The 17,242-nt window shown below is 41.2% G+C and overlaps 1 protein-coding gene across 2 annotated transcripts in view; it reads left to right on the top strand.

The window, feature by feature from the left end:
- The window catches only part of LOC119730330 (beta-chimaerin-like), a 50,020-nt gene that overhangs the window by 23,667 nt on the left and 9,111 nt on the right, over positions 1-17,242 (top strand). For both annotated transcript variants that reach the window (XM_038203167.1, XM_038203166.1), the window contains 5 exons: positions 666-753; positions 6,687-6,803; positions 11,322-11,589; positions 13,046-13,117; positions 14,079-14,163. In XM_038203167.1, coding sequence (XP_038059095.1) covers positions 666-753; positions 6,687-6,803; positions 11,322-11,589; positions 13,046-13,117; positions 14,079-14,163 — 630 coding nt within the window. The remainder of the gene's footprint in view (positions 1-665; positions 754-6,686; positions 6,804-11,321; positions 11,590-13,045; positions 13,118-14,078; positions 14,164-17,242) is intronic.

Here is a 17,242-nt window from a genome sequence, read left to right as displayed (position 1 = left end):
GCAAAAATATCTATGACGTTAGAGTCAAACTATAAATTAATTGACTTAAACCGAAAGTTTCGTCACTGCATTCAGTTTCTGGGCACGGCAGTACACCATGGTTTCCATAGTAATCACCATGCAAAAAAATCAATTAAATTCGAACCAAATCAATCATTTCCTGTATTATTTCCTCCCACACCGCACACCTTTGCTGTACTTTTTTCCAATTCAAGGATGTTAGGCATACATGTACATTCCCTGTACCGGTTGTCCCTGAATTTATATACGGTAAAGTGCCTTCAGTATCCGCATACGTAACAAAACTCTCACCACAGAACGTGAGGGTAAAGGAAGGGCCTTCAGTGTTTTTGTAATATTTTCACAAAGTGTTTATGTTTTCGTCGCAAGTTTTGTGTAAATCAAACTGAACACTGGTAAAAAGTGGTATCAAGATTTGGGTGAAAGTTTTTGAAAAAGAATGAAGTTTGAAGAAGCCTTAAACCGTCCAAGCCGCTGGTCATTGGAACTTTGGGAGAGGAAGTACGGGTACTGCAGTCTGGCTCCCGACTCGCTGCTTTCCATTTCACCCCGCCGGCGTCACAGTCCGCGACACCCGCGTTCGTCATCCCCGGTCAAGACAAAATGCCGCCGGCGCTCACTTGCTGTTTTCTGTTTGTCCGCAGTGTACAACTTGCAGCAAGAGGCGCCCAATCCCAAACGGATCGTCTGCCTTTTCCCGACGGACAACAAGCCGGCGCACTATGGTAGAGAGTGAGTATGCTCTTGTTTTTTTTCTGTAGATTTTAGAACCTGTAGGCCTGCCCAAAAAAAAACACGAGCAAGTTCAGGCAAGGACTATTGACTAGTGGTAACCATCGATGCAACCATGCTCTGTGGTCCGGTTCCAAAAAGTCGACTAGAGAAGTCTGACCGTCCTTCGGTCGAGAGAAGTTAGTCAAACTATGGTTAAACTTACATGTAGTCCTTGCTCCAACCTGCATAGGCTGGTTCTGAATAAGTGACTTGACAGTTCATTTGAATAGCTTGTGACTTGAGACGGACTCGAAAAGTTTTGTTTGACTTGTGATGGACTTATGAGGACATGTCGTGGACTTGGGAGGAGTTGTGATACTTGTGATGAACTTGTGAGGACTATATAACTAACTGTTATTGAATACATGCTAGTCAAGTGCATGTATGGTTTGACAAATCTAGTGACTGTACAGAACCAGACTACATGTAGTTGTGAGGTTGGAAAGATTGCTGGTAATCAGTTGCCAGTACTGTTGTGATTAAGTCCATCACAAGTCCTCACAAGTTCATCCCAAGTCCTCACAAGTCCTCATACTTGTCAGTCCTCACAAGTCCTCACTAGTTAATCACAAGTCCTCACAAGTCCATCACAAGTCCAAACAAGTCCTAATAAGTCCTCACAAGTCCTCATACTTGTCAGTCCTCACAAGTCCTCACTAGTTAATCACAAGTCCTCACAAGTCCATCACAAGTCCAAACAAGTCCTAACAAGTCCTCACAAGTTTCCCCACAAGTTAATCACTAGTCCTCACAAGTTAATCGCAAGTCCTCACAAGTCCTAACAAGTCCTCACAAGTCATCACAAGTTGGTCTCAAGTCCTCACAAGTCATCACAAAGCATCTCAAGTCCTGACAAGTCAATCACAAGTCATTCGTGTATAAAGTCAAGTCACAAGCTAATCAAATTTGTGATTGTTCATTCCCTGTCTGTACTTGTGACTGGACTTGTGAATTGACTTGTATTTTCCTTGTGACTGGACTCAACTACACACTAGGTAGCCATGCTAAGTCAATACATGTATGTGCGAGGACATTGCCAGAGAACTAGGAGTGAGATTTGTGACGATTGTTGAATCATCTCATTTGTAATTTAATATGTGCTCATAGGCATAAGGTACATCACAAATCAACCGCTAGTTAACCAGTTTTCCTTGATCGAACTTGCCCCACATGTCCTGAATTTTCCCAAGGGCTTTGCTGTACCATCTTCAACAAAATCCTGTTATACATCTGGTCCTCATTTCCAGTACCAGAAATTCTGAGTAATTGAGTAATAATTTCAGGATATTTGAAAATCGTGACACGGGTATGTAACCCAGGTGCTGTCCAGCTGCTGAACATAACATAATATTGCTACCAAACTTTACATGCTTAGCAAAACTCAGCCGAGTACCAGTTACAGTCAGTGTGAATTCCATGGTATTTTGGCTGGTATCCCTTTTCAGCTTAGCATATATTTTCTGTGCTGAGCAAATTTTTGTTCATGGAACTTCTAAGCAGAAAAAATAGTTGCTAAGCAAGGTTGCATGCAAACCGAGTACCAATCAAAAGCAGTATGAGTTCCATAGCATTTTGGCTTGTAACCCAGTTTTGCTAAGCAGATATTTTGTCCGCTTAGCAGATTTCTATGCTTAACAGGGAGATGAATTTGCCCATTTGCACATAGACTATACAATATATTGCTATAAGCAAATTTTACATGCAAACATATGCCGAGTGCCAGTCGCAAGCAGTATGACTTTGGCTGGTCCCCAATTCCGCTAAGCAGATAGTATTTCTGTTTAGTACATTTCATCTGCTAAGCTCAGTAAAAATGACTACGTGTACCTGTCATTTCGCTCTTACAGTCATCGCTTGAAAATTTCATTAGGCGTGTCATGTCCCTACACGGGTTTCTAATCATCTCATATCGCATCCAGGAAGGGTTTATCATAAGGGTATGATCCTGAGTTTCTTCGTGGGGAAGCTATGGGGTTTATTGTTTCAGTAATCGGAGACAGACCTCCAGGTGATGCGCATTTTGACGGGAAGGATGGGCTGAGTTCCAAAATCATAATTTGATAGACTTTTCAGAAATGAGGATTGAATTTTTTAGAAGTGAATCATGGATATACCGTAAATGCTCATCCGCAGGTTTCATTTTCTATTTATTTATTTCATTTCTTTTGGCATCACGCTTTTTAACCTTTGAAGTGTATGAATAAAAGGCATATCAATAGGCTCATTTGCATTTATCCCAAAAGTAACCTTGCAAAATTATCAAAAAGCTTATTTGGATTAAAGATCGTACTGGTACTACATGTAAACACCCCATGAAATTATTCCGCCTGGCTTGCTGTTAAATCAAAAAATGTAGGTGATTTCCAATAATCAGTCAACTGACCCATTTTTGGAATAAAGAGTTATATTGACAAAATCTTGTTTCGTGATCAAAAGGTTGTGCATGATTTTCCACCATTTTCTCAAAAAGTGAAATGCCGGCTGAGCTGAAACTTCTACAAGTTAGGTTTTGAACAGTCTTCTTTGGATTTTGAGTGGTGTAATTATTGGAAACGAACGAAATGCATGAAAACTTCAAAATGTGCCTCAAACTTAGTACTTTTTTTACTTACCATTGGCAAATACGTGAATGACAGAGAAATTTCAAAATTTACTGCAAGACATAGGACCTCAGATCTGTATAGTTTCATCATGTGGTACCTTTGCTGGAAATGAATACCCTAAGAACTTAGAACTTCGTACTTTAAAGGATTTTAACATACCGGTGCATGTACTTTTTAAAACAGACAATTTTACCATCATTGCACTAATGATAGCAATGAATACCAGTTCCTTCAAAGAACCTTTGCACAAAACTTAAGACTTTAGCACCTAGACATTTTGGCCTTCAAGACGAAGTGAATGCCCTCAAAGGACCTCACTCCAAAATATTCTTGGAGGTGCTAAATTGAGTCGCAAGGTTAGCGCAGGAAACAGCCAATCGGAAAGCGCCCGGCGTGTGAGGTAACGCTCTCTCACAACAGCCCAGACTGCGACGAGTCAGGGTACCTGCCAATTATCACAGGTGCGTTGATGCAGCCAAATCAGCCGAAATGGTCAGGCGGCCCTGCCTCGTGGCCTCGGGTCCCGGAAAAAATATGGGCTCCGGGAGACGAAAGCTGATTGAATCACTCAGAAGTGACGTTCTTCTCACCTGCTATATTAAAATGAAAGTGAAACGCCAATGATATTTTAATTTGATCAATGTGTGTGTGTGTAATTGTCTTGTGACCCCTTTTTGTTTTGAGAATCACAAGTTTTGTTAAGCTAGCTATTGCACAATGGCAAGTTGTCTGTCCTCTTCAGGGGCAGGTCAGGAATCCGACAGGAGGGGGATGATCCCCCTCCCCCCAAAAAAGCATTAAAGAGCTCAATGTTGTAGTCCAGTCAATCACAAGTTTGGTCAAAAGTTAATCAAAATTCCTTTCTCAAGTCCTTTAAAAGCATGTAGCATCATTTGCATTTATGCCAAAAGTAACCTGCCAAAAAAAATTATCAAAAAGCTTACTCGGATTAAACGCCCCCACCAAAATATTCCGTCCGGCTAGCTGTCATTTAAAAGAAATGTAGGTGATTCCAACGATTTTATTAAATGGACAAAATCAAGTTTCGTGATTTTTCACTTTTTTTCTTGAAAGGTGTAATATCCACTGAGGTGGAACCTTCATCTTGTTAGGTTTTGAACATTCTTCTTTGGATTTTGAGTGGTGTTATTATCGGAAATGAACAAAATGCATGAAAAGCAAATGATCCTATGTATGTCTTCATGTGTACAGCACAGAAAAGTTATCATGCTTTCATACATAAACACTCACACATTCATAGAGTGCGTGCACTTGTCTGTGTACAATATGGCAGACAGTAATTTCTGTGAAATTAGTCTGGTTTCCGGGGTGGGGGTAGGCTTAAAATGAATAGTTGTGTTTAGTGATCTCAGACCAGATTGGCCTCTTCCTGTGCTTTGATTCTCATCTCTCGATACGCCCGGTCATGTGATCGACGGCCTGAAACGAAGGAACAAAGCCTTTTCCTGATGTTAAAAATTCTCTACTCGGATGTGGTCCTAGACCCCCAACAAAATATATAAGTGGCTTGGGGGGGGGGGGTTGACAAAAAAGAACTTACCTGGTCCCAATTTCATGGAGTTGGTAAGCAGAAAATATCTGCTTAGCAGATATATTTGCTTAGCCAAAATCAGCTGGGAACCAGCTACAAGCTGTAGACATCCCTGGACTAAACTGGTGACCCATTTTCGCTAAGCGATTTTATTCTGTGCTTAAACAGAATATTTACTGTGCTTAGTCAAGTTCATCACAATTCCTGTTGCAACAAAAACCGTCCGCCCCACCCAGCTCCCATAAGAAAGCACACGTGTAAAAAAAAGTGTAACGTCATCAGTACAGCGACTTATTGGGACTGGCCGACTTGCGATTTACTTGTGATTGTCTTGTACCGGTACATGTAAATCACGATCACAAGGCATTTCATAACTCTGGTCAACTGAGGGCCCAATTTCACGGCGCTGCTAAGCACAAAAATTTGCTTAGCACAAGAAAGTCTGGCTTATAAAAGCAGGTTTCCAGCCAAACCTCCATGTGAGTTTCATGCTAAGCAAACAACAGCCAAATACTAATCACGAGCAATATACATCACATAGAGTTTTGGCTGGTAACCTGCTTTTATAAGCCAGACTTTTTTTGTGCTAAGTAATTTTTGTGCTTAGCAGCGCCGTGTAATTGGCCCCAGGTCACAAGTGAACAATAACAAAGTAATGAACAATAACAAAGGATGAACAATAACAAAGGAATGCTTTTGTCACTACTTAAATTTAATATCGTGTGAGACTTGGCAGGGGATGGCATATGATTGACTTTGCTGGACCCAACTACAACACTAGTCTGAGGTATTTAAGGCAGGATACAAAATACCCAAAGCTTTCTGCCCCCCCCCCCCCCCCCCCCACCCAAAACTGATCAAGAATAATTACATACCCGGCCAAAACCCCTTGACATTTTGACAGTTTGACATTTTGACGTTCCGAGAGCGAATTTTTCTTGATTTGTCTAATAAGCTGAGAATTTCTGTCCAATCTGTTCCAGGCCTAAAATAAAAAACAGGAAACCATTTGCCGAGATTGGGGGGGGGGGGTGCAGATAGGGTGCATGTAGCAAAGCAATACTTAAGTCTGGACTCTTTTAGGTTGAACGAAAGGGACAAATTTGGTCCGAACTCGTTATGTCAAGTACACATTAACGACAATCAATCTTTATATTGTTGGAAGTGCAGAATTATATGTACATTAGTTAGAAGCACCCGCAGCAGGGTACTAGTCAAAAGTTGCAGTTGGTTCTAGTTTTTTTGGACGCCCAAGTTTACTAAGGTGCTCAGCTGAAAATATTGCTCAGGAAATTATTTTTTGTATACAATGGATGGATGTCCCATCACAAACCTGTCACAAAAATAAAGCTGGAGACCTGTTTCTGCCAAGCCCCTCCCCGATCCACCACTGCATGGGCTCCGTGCACAAGTACCCCCTCAACGGTAAGAAAAGGAGAGTTGGGGGAGACCACTGGTAAGGACATTCAACGTATTGCCAACTGGTATGCCTGACACTTATGCAAAGACACTATGGATTCGTCCACATTCAGGATAAAACAAGTCGCGCGTACTTCGCACTAAATGCGGTTCCCAGTACGTGCATGCAGTGTGTCCCATCTACACTGGGCTGTCGAAAGTAGTAAAAAGCGCCCTCTCGGGTTCGCGCAAGGAGCCCATAGCATCTACATATATCGGTAGGTTTAAACGATCCGAACTAATCGGATTTTTTTTCATTTTTTTCCTCCTTTTTCTAGGTTTCACGGAGCGATAGCCCGTGAGGAGGCCGACCATTTGCTGACGCAGGGCGGAGAGGGGAGTTACCTGGTCCGGGAGAGCCAACGAGCTCCCGGAAGCTTCACCCTTGGACTCAGGTGACCTTTGACCTCAAGATTATCTCTTCTCCCAGAGGTTTTTGAAATCTTGGTTTTGTCTCGGGCCTTGGCTTCAGGAGACTATTGGCCCTCGACTTTCACTCGGTGGGCTGTGGCTCAACCGAGGGCCCTGCTCTATTTCAGGAACATCAGATCTTAGAATAAAAGGCTAAGGTTTAGAATTTTTCCTTTTGGTTTGGGCAGAAAGGGTTTCTTAATGATTCGGAAGCCAGCGTTGGAGATGAACCCTAGATTTCGAAAACCCAAGACTTGACTAACCTGTAGCAGAAACATCACATTTCTGAGGCTAACGTTTACCATCTTCTATTTCCAAAAGAGAAAATTGTTTGGTTTCCTTCCATCTTTGCAATTTTTTATACATAGACCAGGTCCCAATTTCGTTGAATTGCAAATGCCAAAAAAATAATAGTGTGTTTAGGCCAAACTAAAAAAAGTCTCCGGTTTCTGGTATGGAGCTTGTCCAAAAAGTGGTGCGGCGACGCGTTTTTTTTTTTTTTTACCCGACTTTTTTGCTTCAAATGTCGGCTGATGACTGCAAATATTGCCCGACTAAACTTAGTGCAAATATATGGGAGTCCAGAGAGGCCACATAAAGCTTATTCTCGATCATAACCCCATCTAAAAACACGTTGAAATTGCGCAGCAGCAGGATTCCAGTCAAACCAGTGAGTTTGGCGGTTTTGAGACATCATCTTTCATTGAAAAAAAACCTTTTTTATTTTGTCGACGCGCATGGCTACGGCGACGCGCGCGCATACCAGAAACCGGAGACTTTTTTTTTTTGGCCTTATACAGTAACACCTGAATTTTTTTGCTGACATTAAACTTTGCTTTGCAACATTTGGCCAAAATTTAAAATATAGGTGACGTAAAAATATAAAAGTCTTCCCTATGCAAGGTTTTTTTTGTGGGTTATTTGTCAATTAAACAATCAACAGGTCAATTAAACTGAAAAGCATTAAAGGTAATCTAAACTAAACAAATTAAGTATATAAGACCGACAGATAAATATAAAAAAGTTACAGAAATAAAATTATTTTATCCCCACCTACCTGAATGATTTTTAGGGCGTTAGAGTAAACACAATTTTTTTTCGGCTTAACGAAAAATACATGTACCGGTAGGTTAGTGTCCTGAGATTAGAAATTGCGCTGTTTTTCTCTCGGTACATTTGTGGAGACAAGACATTGGTACTGGTCAGTGATATTTAAAGCGTAGCCAGTGATTTTGCACTTTTCACAGCCAATTCCAACCCTTTCTTTAAAATAAAACGTACCGGTAGAACGCAGTCATCGAAAATCAGGAACCAAGGCCATTTTCCCTGTTTTACGCCCGGGGGGAATTTTTAGTTAGTGCCCAGAATAGGCAGGAAGTTTTTCACCAATTTGGAGATCTGGACGCTCGCTGACCATTAATCTCGGACTATAACGAACAAGCTCGTCAGTCAGAATTTGCGGCGGCGTATTAATTTGGTTTTTTAATGGCGTCCATCCTGGCGGAGGGAATGTGGCATGTTGAGACGTGGAAGGTTTTAAGTGACTGTGATGGTAATCGAGGGCGGGGTGGGGGAGGTGTTAAGTAAGGAGAGGACGGTGTTACGTCATCCATGAATGTTTTAGACGTACCGGTACATGTACTGCAGTGATGGAATTTATGAAAGATAACTGTACTGCACTTTTTTGCCGTTTAACCCAAACCTTCTCAAGTCCTCCAAAATCTTCTTTGCAAAATGGAGGATTTTGCAGGATTGAGGCTATAAGGCAAAAGTGTGTGGCTGATTTTGGAGGATGCACTGCGTCAAGGTCTTAGGCCAGACCTTGTGTTGTTTATGCACAGCCGTGTGTAAATTTAAGCCTGTATTTTATACTTGAAATCATCCGCGCTGCTCCAGGATGTCACTGGCTCTGCCTCAACATATTGAATTGAGGCAGTGGTCACCCCTCAAAAGGTGCCTCCGACAAAAAAGTTATATTCGACAAAAAAGTGGCACCTATTACAACAAAGTGCCGCAACTTTACGATATAATAACATCACAGTTGGGTGTGTATGCATGTGCATATTTTTTTCTTTGAATATTCAAACCAGCAAAAAACTTTTCGAATATTCAAATGATGATCGAATGTTTGACTATTCGGTATATTGGGGACAGCCCTAGATTTCATAGATCCGCTTAGCAAATGTTTATGCTAAGCATGATTGGGCAGGGAACCAGTCACAATCCATATATGTTGCATGACATTTTGGCTGGTGACCTGTTTCTGCTTAGCAAGTAATGTCTCTGCTTAGCAAAACATTTTTCAAATATATTCAAATGATGATCGAATGTTTGACTATTAGGTATACTCGGGACAGCCCTAGATTTCATAGATCCGCTTAGCAAATGTTTATGCTAAGCATGATTGGGCTGGGGAACCAGTCACAATCCATATGTATTGCATGGCATTTTGGCTGGTGACCTGTTTCTGCTTAGCAAGTAATGTCTCTGCTTAGCAGATTTTTGTGCTTAGCTGCTCCACAAAATTGACCCAAGCTAATAAAAAAATACACCAAATCGTTACCTTTTTAAAAACTCTTATGTTGTAATGCTAAAAATAAAATATTTGTTCAAAAGTTGAAAAGCTTCCTTTGGGTACGTATGGAATGCCACATTTTGTAGTAACCAAATCTTAAAGTACTGGTACATGTACATGGTGTGCTCATTTTTGATAAAAACGGAAAGCGACACTGTAAACACGTTTTACAGATCAATGCACAAAACCATAACTTGCCATTAACCTCTCCGTAATTATTCAGAGCAGGAAATGTTTACAAATAACGACAACGGGATGTACCCTCGTATATTAGAAAATTGCTATCTTATCCAACTGTGTTATCAGTATATATTTTCCTGTTTTGGTGGATATATGGTATATCCCTACTCAATTGCCATTGAAGACGAATTACAACCATTGATAAAAATAGTTTTTTTTATCTATTAGACCCTAATTGTTTTACTTTTCCTATAGATTAACCCTCCTTTTGTTTGATCAACCAGGGACAGTCAAAAAGTCAGTCCTGTTGCCCTTTGCCATGCCTTTTACACAGGCTAGTCACCAACAGTCTGATCATATTTTTTGTAGGCACAGTGACTAGTCAAATTCCATCAACAGCTGGCCTACCGTACATGTATCAATCTCCTACAGTCAAAGCATAGCTATATCAGGTTTCATAACAATCACAGCCAGTCAATCCTGCTTTATGAAGGCAGGGAGCACTCAACTGTTTAAAACAGTCACTTGATTTATTTTTACTGCTGGGCTGGCCTCGTTGAGATTGCCAGCAAGAGAGGGAGGGTTAATTGCGCAAGATTTAAAAAAAAAAAGGCTTATTCCTCGAAAGTACACGCATGTTGTTGCTGTGGTGACTTCCGACTTAATATTGTTGGGTTGGGTCACAGTTACTTATAGGTGTCAGAAAAATTAAAGTATTCTTTGTAATGTTTTCCCATTCGTCATCGGAGTTGACCGTTAACTTCACGCCGGAGCATCCGCTGAGGAAGTGCTCGTTTGGACAGTGGGATTTACCCCTCAATAACATTGGCTCCGTAGATAAATCTGACCGGCGGTGGTCAGCCGCCTGCTATTTGATATGAAAATATGGGGCATCCTGCCTTAAAGCTGGCCTAACCCTCCCCTCGAAAAGGAAAAAGAAAAGTAGCTTGGATTTTGCTATAATCCTTGTTGATACCACATCGGCATTAGGAAGTCAAAATATTATGCGGGTGTTTCGTATCATGTTCAAGGCAGGCCGGAAAGTCAAAGATTTCGGGCCGGGATTACTTGAAGAAGCTTTCAGCTCTTGTCTAATTGGGCAGTCACGTCATGCCCTAGGTAATTTAAACCCCTTTCAGACTGGCACATCCAAAGTCATAGAGAAAAGAATTATTCTTAAGATTATTCTTTAAAACTCGGTTTGAATCCCACTCAATATTTGGTTTGGATTTAGGAACACCTATATTGGAAACCATCCTTTAAAAAATTGAGCCTGCCATTTTTGAGACACAAGCTAAGGCCAAAAAAAAAAAGTCTCCGGTTTCTGGTATGCGCGCGCGTCGCCGTAGCCATGCGCGTCGGCAAAATGAAAAAGTTTTTTTTTCAATGAAAGATGATGTCTCAAAACCGCCAAACTCACTGGTTTGACTGGAATTCTGCTGCTTCGCAATTTCAACGTGTTTTTAGATGGGGTTATGATCGAGAATAAGCTTTATGTGGCCTCTCTGGACTCCCATATATTTGCACTAAGTTTAGTCGGGCACCATTTGCAGTCATCAGCCGACATTTGAAGCAAATTTGAAGCAAAAAAGTCGGGTAAAAAAAAAAAAAAGCCGCGTCGCCGCACCACTTTTTGGACAAGCTCCATACCAGAAACCGGAGACTTTTTTTTTTGGCCTAAAGAAAACATCTGGAACATCATCCAATTTGCTTCATGGGCTCTTTTTTTTTTCTTTCTTGCTTGCAGGCTGAACCACTCGACGAAGAACTTTCGGCTGTACTACGATGGCAAGCACTACGTGGCCGAGAAGCACTTTGACTCCTTGCACGACCTTGTGGCCGACGGCCTCATCACGCTCTACGTGGAGGCGAAAGCCGCTGACTACATCAAATCCATGGAGTCGGAACCGATCTACGAGAAGCACTCACGGTACGCGACAATCAGGGACAAGCGGATCAGTAACGGGGCCGTGTTGCCGACGTCAGGCAGCAAACAGGTACCCATCCAGGATCAGGTGAGGAAAGTTCCATTGGATGAAGTCTAGGTCCAAGACCTGGTTGGGATAAATGTTCCCTAAATCAGCTATTCCAAGACCTCCACAAGTCCTCATTAGTCTACACAAGACCTCACAAGTCCACACAAAACCTCAGAAGTCAACGCAAGACCTCACAATTCCTCACAAAACCAAACAAGTCCTCACAAAACTGCATAAGTCTTCACAAGTCCACACAAGACCTCACAAGACATCACAAGACATCACAAGGCCTCACAAGACCTCATAAGATCTCTCAAGACCTCACAAGACCTCACAAATCCACACAAGGCCTCATAAGTCCTCACAACTCCTTACAAGTCCTCACAAGTCTACACAAGTCCACACAAGTCATCACAAGTCCTCACAAGTCCTCAAAGGTCCACACAAGGCCTCATAAGTCCTCACAAGTCCTCACAAGACCTCACAAGACCTCACAAGACCTCACAAGTGGTTTGAACCTGCAACCTCCAGATTGCCATTCTGGACAAAATGGGGAACACCAACACAGGGCTGGATAGCTCAGTTGGTAGAGCACCGAAACAGCAAACCGGAGGTTGCAGGTTCAAACCCCACTCCAGTCAATTTCCTTGTTCAGCCTTAAAATACTTATGCTGCACCTAGTCAGTTTCCCTGTGAGGTTTCAAAAACCTGTCAAACTTTGATCAAACTGATTGACAGTCCCGTAAAGTTCACGTTTGCTTTGAACAAGAAAAGACCAGTAAGCATTTTCTAAGATATCACACCCCCTTCCCCACTCCTTCCAAAAAAAAAAAATTATTCAGAAAAATATTGGCTTTTAAACTAATTAATCTGAAGGTTACCCTACCTGGCTTATCAATTAGGCCTCAAAAATTGATGACACATACCCGCCTGGCCTTAACAGGTGTCTGATCTCGTTAAGGGCAAGCCACGGACACCTGTGAAAGGGTGTCAAGAGTTGAGCGCTCTACAAGCGCTAAGTGCTTAGCGCGGATGATGGGGTTACCATCTTGCGGGGAGATATAAAGGGATCCTTTTTCCCAGCTGTGTTGTCAAATCGGAGTCGGTATTACCAGCTTAATTGATCCCGACAGGATGACCAGCTGCGCGGGGATCGATTAAGGAAGTTTAGAAGGATTTTTAGAAGAGATTTTGGTAAGCAGGAATTAAGCTGGGAACCGGCTACTTCAGCAGCTGAATACAAGCTTTGGCTGGAAACCGGTGATTGGCGCCAAGGCAAAGGCCGTTTTCATATGCTGTTCTCATTCAGCACAAATTGTGCTTACTACTGAAATATTTGCTTAGCAGAAAACAGGTCACCGGCTAAAATATCATATGATGTATTCTGCTATTGAATGATTCCCGGCTGGTTACTGCTAAGCATAATGCATTTTCTAAGCAATAATTTCAATAAATGGAATTAAGTATATTGGATTTTTTTCATTTGCCCTTGTAGGTGGATGCACGTACCGCTGTGCTGGACAATGCAGTCACGTCGGCATCGTACGAGAAGGCACACAACTTCAAGGTACAAAACCTGGAAACCGATATCATTATTATTTGTTTCTGGTAACTAAACTATTAGGAAAAGAAAAATAGCTTGTAGGACTTTCGTTGGTTAACCTGAGAAAAGCATGACATGTTTAAGTTTGGAGTTGGGAGAAAAACTGTCGCTAAAAATATTGTTTGGGAGTACTTCAGAAACAGATAGGATTGGAAAAAAAAACAGTACTTTTTTTTACAAAAACAGTAAAAAATACTTTGGCCGTGTCGGAATTACTTGGACTTTAACCAACAGTCACACATGTCTATGGGAAGTGCATTCATCCATTTCCAAAGGCACATGTGCTATTACCAGTTAGGGGCAAGTAATTTAGACAGGTCTTGGAGTCGAGGAGTGTGGCTTAGTGGTTAGGATTTTTGACTCGTGATCAGAGGGTCAGGGGTTTGAATCCTGCTGCTGGTCATGTGTTATGTCCTTGGGCAGGCCACTTCATCCCCACTTGGTTCTCTCTACCCAGGGGTACTGGCATTAGCTGGGGAGTAAACTGCAATGGACCGGCGTCCCATCTAGGGAGAACAAAAATATTCTCAGTCGTTTCATGCCAAGGAAACCGGAGATAAACGCTGGCGGCCAGATAACACTGGCCTGATGGGCCATATTGGCTCGTGACAGACTTTACTTAGATGGGCTTAATTATTTCTACTAAGTCTTTAAAACTTCGCTTCTCAAATGGATCATACTGCAAATATCCGCCATCTGAATTAAAAACACATTCAAAATAGTACAAAGTTTAGCTCAAGTAGCATTTTTTCCTAAGTATTCTTGAAAACTGGCACTCTTTGAATTACAATAAGGACAAATTTTGTAGACATTCATAACATTGTTTTGAAGTTTCTGTAATTTGAATATCGATTTGTTGCTGCTTTTGGCTATGTGTAGAATTTTGTAGTTGTTCTTACAACTGGTGTTTCTTGGCCATTCCCAGATGCACACTTTCAAGGGTCTGAACTGGTGCGAGTACTGTGGCAACTTCATGTGGGGTCTCATAGCACAGGGAGTCCGATGCACAGGTAAGGAGCTGTCATCCATTGGCTTCGTGCGTGCACATAGAGGGCGCTATTCAACCAAATCGCAAGAGTCAACTTGGGGCACAATCATTCTTGCTGGTCTTGAGGGGGGCTGCCGCCTCTTTACACCTGTCGCACCGACTGACTCACCGACTGACTGTTACTTGTGAATTAGACTTGCACTAGACTCGCGTTGGCCCAAACATTTGACTCGGATGACTACCTAGAACCTGTTGACTCACTGACTGTAGTGCAAGTCTAATTCACAAGTAACAGTCAGCAGGGTGACCGTTTTAGCCGATTTTCGGCTAACTTTGACAGATTTTTTGTTTAAAAAAAACGAGTTTGACAGAAAATTTGACAGATTGGACTTTTTTGGCAGATTTGTGGCAGAATTCTGCAAAAATGAATATTTGACAGAATCACATAGCAAATTTGAAAAAAATTGTACATTTGTTTAGAAATGCTTTAATCTTTTCAACAAACCCTTGCATAATGGGACAGGTTGGCTAGTCTAGGTGCTGAGGTTTCTCTGGGAAACGGGCTTCGTCGTGGCCGGATCCGCGTTTTGCCCGAAATTTACGCGATAATTTCACAACATCCTTATGTGACTATAGATTGTGTGTGTAATTTGAACTTTAATTAAGGCAATACTACCAATCTTCATGCGATTTTAAGTGTTTATAGTGTATTTCTAGTAATTCTGGGGAATTTGGCAGATTTTTGATAAATCTGACAGATTTTTGAAGCGCATTTAGCAGAATGTTGCCATGACCTTACAGTCACCCTGTCTCCAAGACTGATTATGTAAAGCGCCTTCCAAAAAAAAAGTTTGAAATCAATTCTAATGATACCTGATACATGCATGGCAAATTACACAGATCAGGTTGACGAAGACACACAAAAATGTCACACTTTTGGACCCCATATTTATGGACTGATCCATGTCCTACTGAAGACCCATGTCCTACTGAAGACCATACATGTATGTCAATAAACACACAGATAAAAAATTAAATTGAAACCACTTGCTTACTCTATGCTTGATTATAAACAGTCTTGAAAGTTGCATGGTTCATATTAAGGTCAGGGGAAATAGGTGTTTTAGATTAGCCTATGTTACACATGGGAACCTTTTTGTTACTTGAAAATGTGGAAAAAAAGTTTGTCAACCCCTAAAATGGGTGGTGCTACCTGTTGGGGCCGCATTGGTTTTTTGCCTGCCAAAAGTTCCCATGGGACACTAGGGCTAACTTATGATTTTTTTTTTTTTTTTTTTTTTTTTTTTTATGTTTTTTTTTTTTTTTTTTTTTACAAAAACGACCCAACACAAAGAACAACATTGGCATTGGACGCAGGAAGGGCACTAGGGCGACGTTTCCGAACTGCCAGCTAAAAATACCGCACAATACTGGCTTATCTGGCCTGCGCATGCATTTCTGAGGTTGAGGGCCCGACAGCTTTACGTTATGCGCTGACTCGCGCGGCAGGATTGACGCTAGAGCACATGTTTCATTCGGTCAGTTAAAAAACCAAAGCTTCAAATGTTCACCACATTGTCAGGTTTGATCCCAGAAGGCGAAATTAAACTAACAAGGAAGTTACAATTTTTATTAAGTCAATGTGTCAGAAAGATAATTTTGATTTCATACATTTTCAGTAACCTGTGTTCATAATCTTTGGCTGGTGACGTTTCCTCCAAAACAAAGGTCAAATTGATGTCAGTTAAATCCCAATGAGGAAGGAAATTTAATATTTGAAGCAATAAGCGTTAGTGCAAAATGCATTATATTGGTGTTGGGCAAAGCCCAATGATGTAAAAATGTACATAATTGTGTAGGCAGACTGTGTGCTGACCGTTGTGTGGGCCGTTGTGCAATTTACGCTCGAGCGCACACATTTGAAATATATGAGGTTTCAGCAAGAAATATTAGACAAATACTGTTGAAATGACTCTTGCGAATCAGTATTTGTGGCGTTTGGCTGTACATCAGAAGTTGGCTGGGAAATTTTGCCTTTTTGTGAAAATTGAAATTTTCGCAAAAACCAACCCGACGTGAAGTGGTTAAAGGCAAACCTAATTGAAAATTTACATCAACCTAAGACAGCCCCTAAAAATAGAAATAAGAAATGTTCATCAAATATCAAACCTCATTTTTTTTTCCATTCATTTCCCTAAACACTCAGTTCCAAAAATCGCCATTGCCTAGTGCATATTGTGCCTGCAAAAATAAATCAAAAAAAAAAAAAAAAAAATTCAGCAAACAAACACGCAAAACAAATGAATGAAATAGATTTTTAAGACGTCTGTTACATGGCATTTGTTAATTAATTTTCCGGAGTCTAAGCCCCTTAATAATGTCTGCGCCTCCCAGATGCGCCGCCCATCGCGCAGAAGTCACGAAAGAGGAATTAAGTCTTTTTCCCGATTATCTTATCTTCAGTTCTGCACATCCCCTTCCGCTTAAACGCAAAAAAAAAAAATTTAAAACTCAGAAAAATAAACCCATTGCCGTTATTTGCTCTGTAAAAGCCATTTCCTGCCTTGTTTTACTCATTCTAATTGACGTCTCCTAAAGGGATTACGTCGATGACTGTTTGGGAAGTCCTGTGGAAGAAACATTTACACTTGTGCGTGTTTGTGTTTTGGTTTTTTGTTTTTTAATTTTCAAGTTCAAAAGGATGGCAAACTGTATATTCGTTGGCTTGATGTACATCTTGCCATGCTTAGTGCCCTATTTTTTTGTAATACAAGGTATGTGACTTGCTACCACGAATAAGCCATTTGGGAGTGACCAATACCCTTTTGGAAGTAAATTTTGGCACATTTTTAACTTTAAATTCTCCAGACCAAAGACACTGTTACTATATCACATGATTCGGGGCAAGCTCTTGCATAGTTACGTAAGAGACGCTCAGCACCAATACATTGTTCACAATGGGTGAGAATGGCGCAAAGACACCAGACCATTCCGGAGCTGCGGGTTGCTGCCACAGTCTCTTAGGTCTGGAGAATTCAAAGTTAAAATGTGCCAAGCACTTGAGCAAGTCAGCGTACCAGATGCTATTCAAATTCCACTCG

This window comes from Patiria miniata, unplaced genomic scaffold (assembly GCF_015706575.1).
Source record: "Patiria miniata isolate m_02_andy unplaced genomic scaffold, ASM1570657v1 HiC_scaffold_22, whole genome shotgun sequence".
Taxonomy (NCBI): Eukaryota; Metazoa; Echinodermata; class Asteroidea; order Valvatida; family Asterinidae; genus Patiria; species Patiria miniata.
Note: the sequence above shows the minus strand (reverse complement) of the source record. Positions and strands in the feature narration are given on the sequence as shown.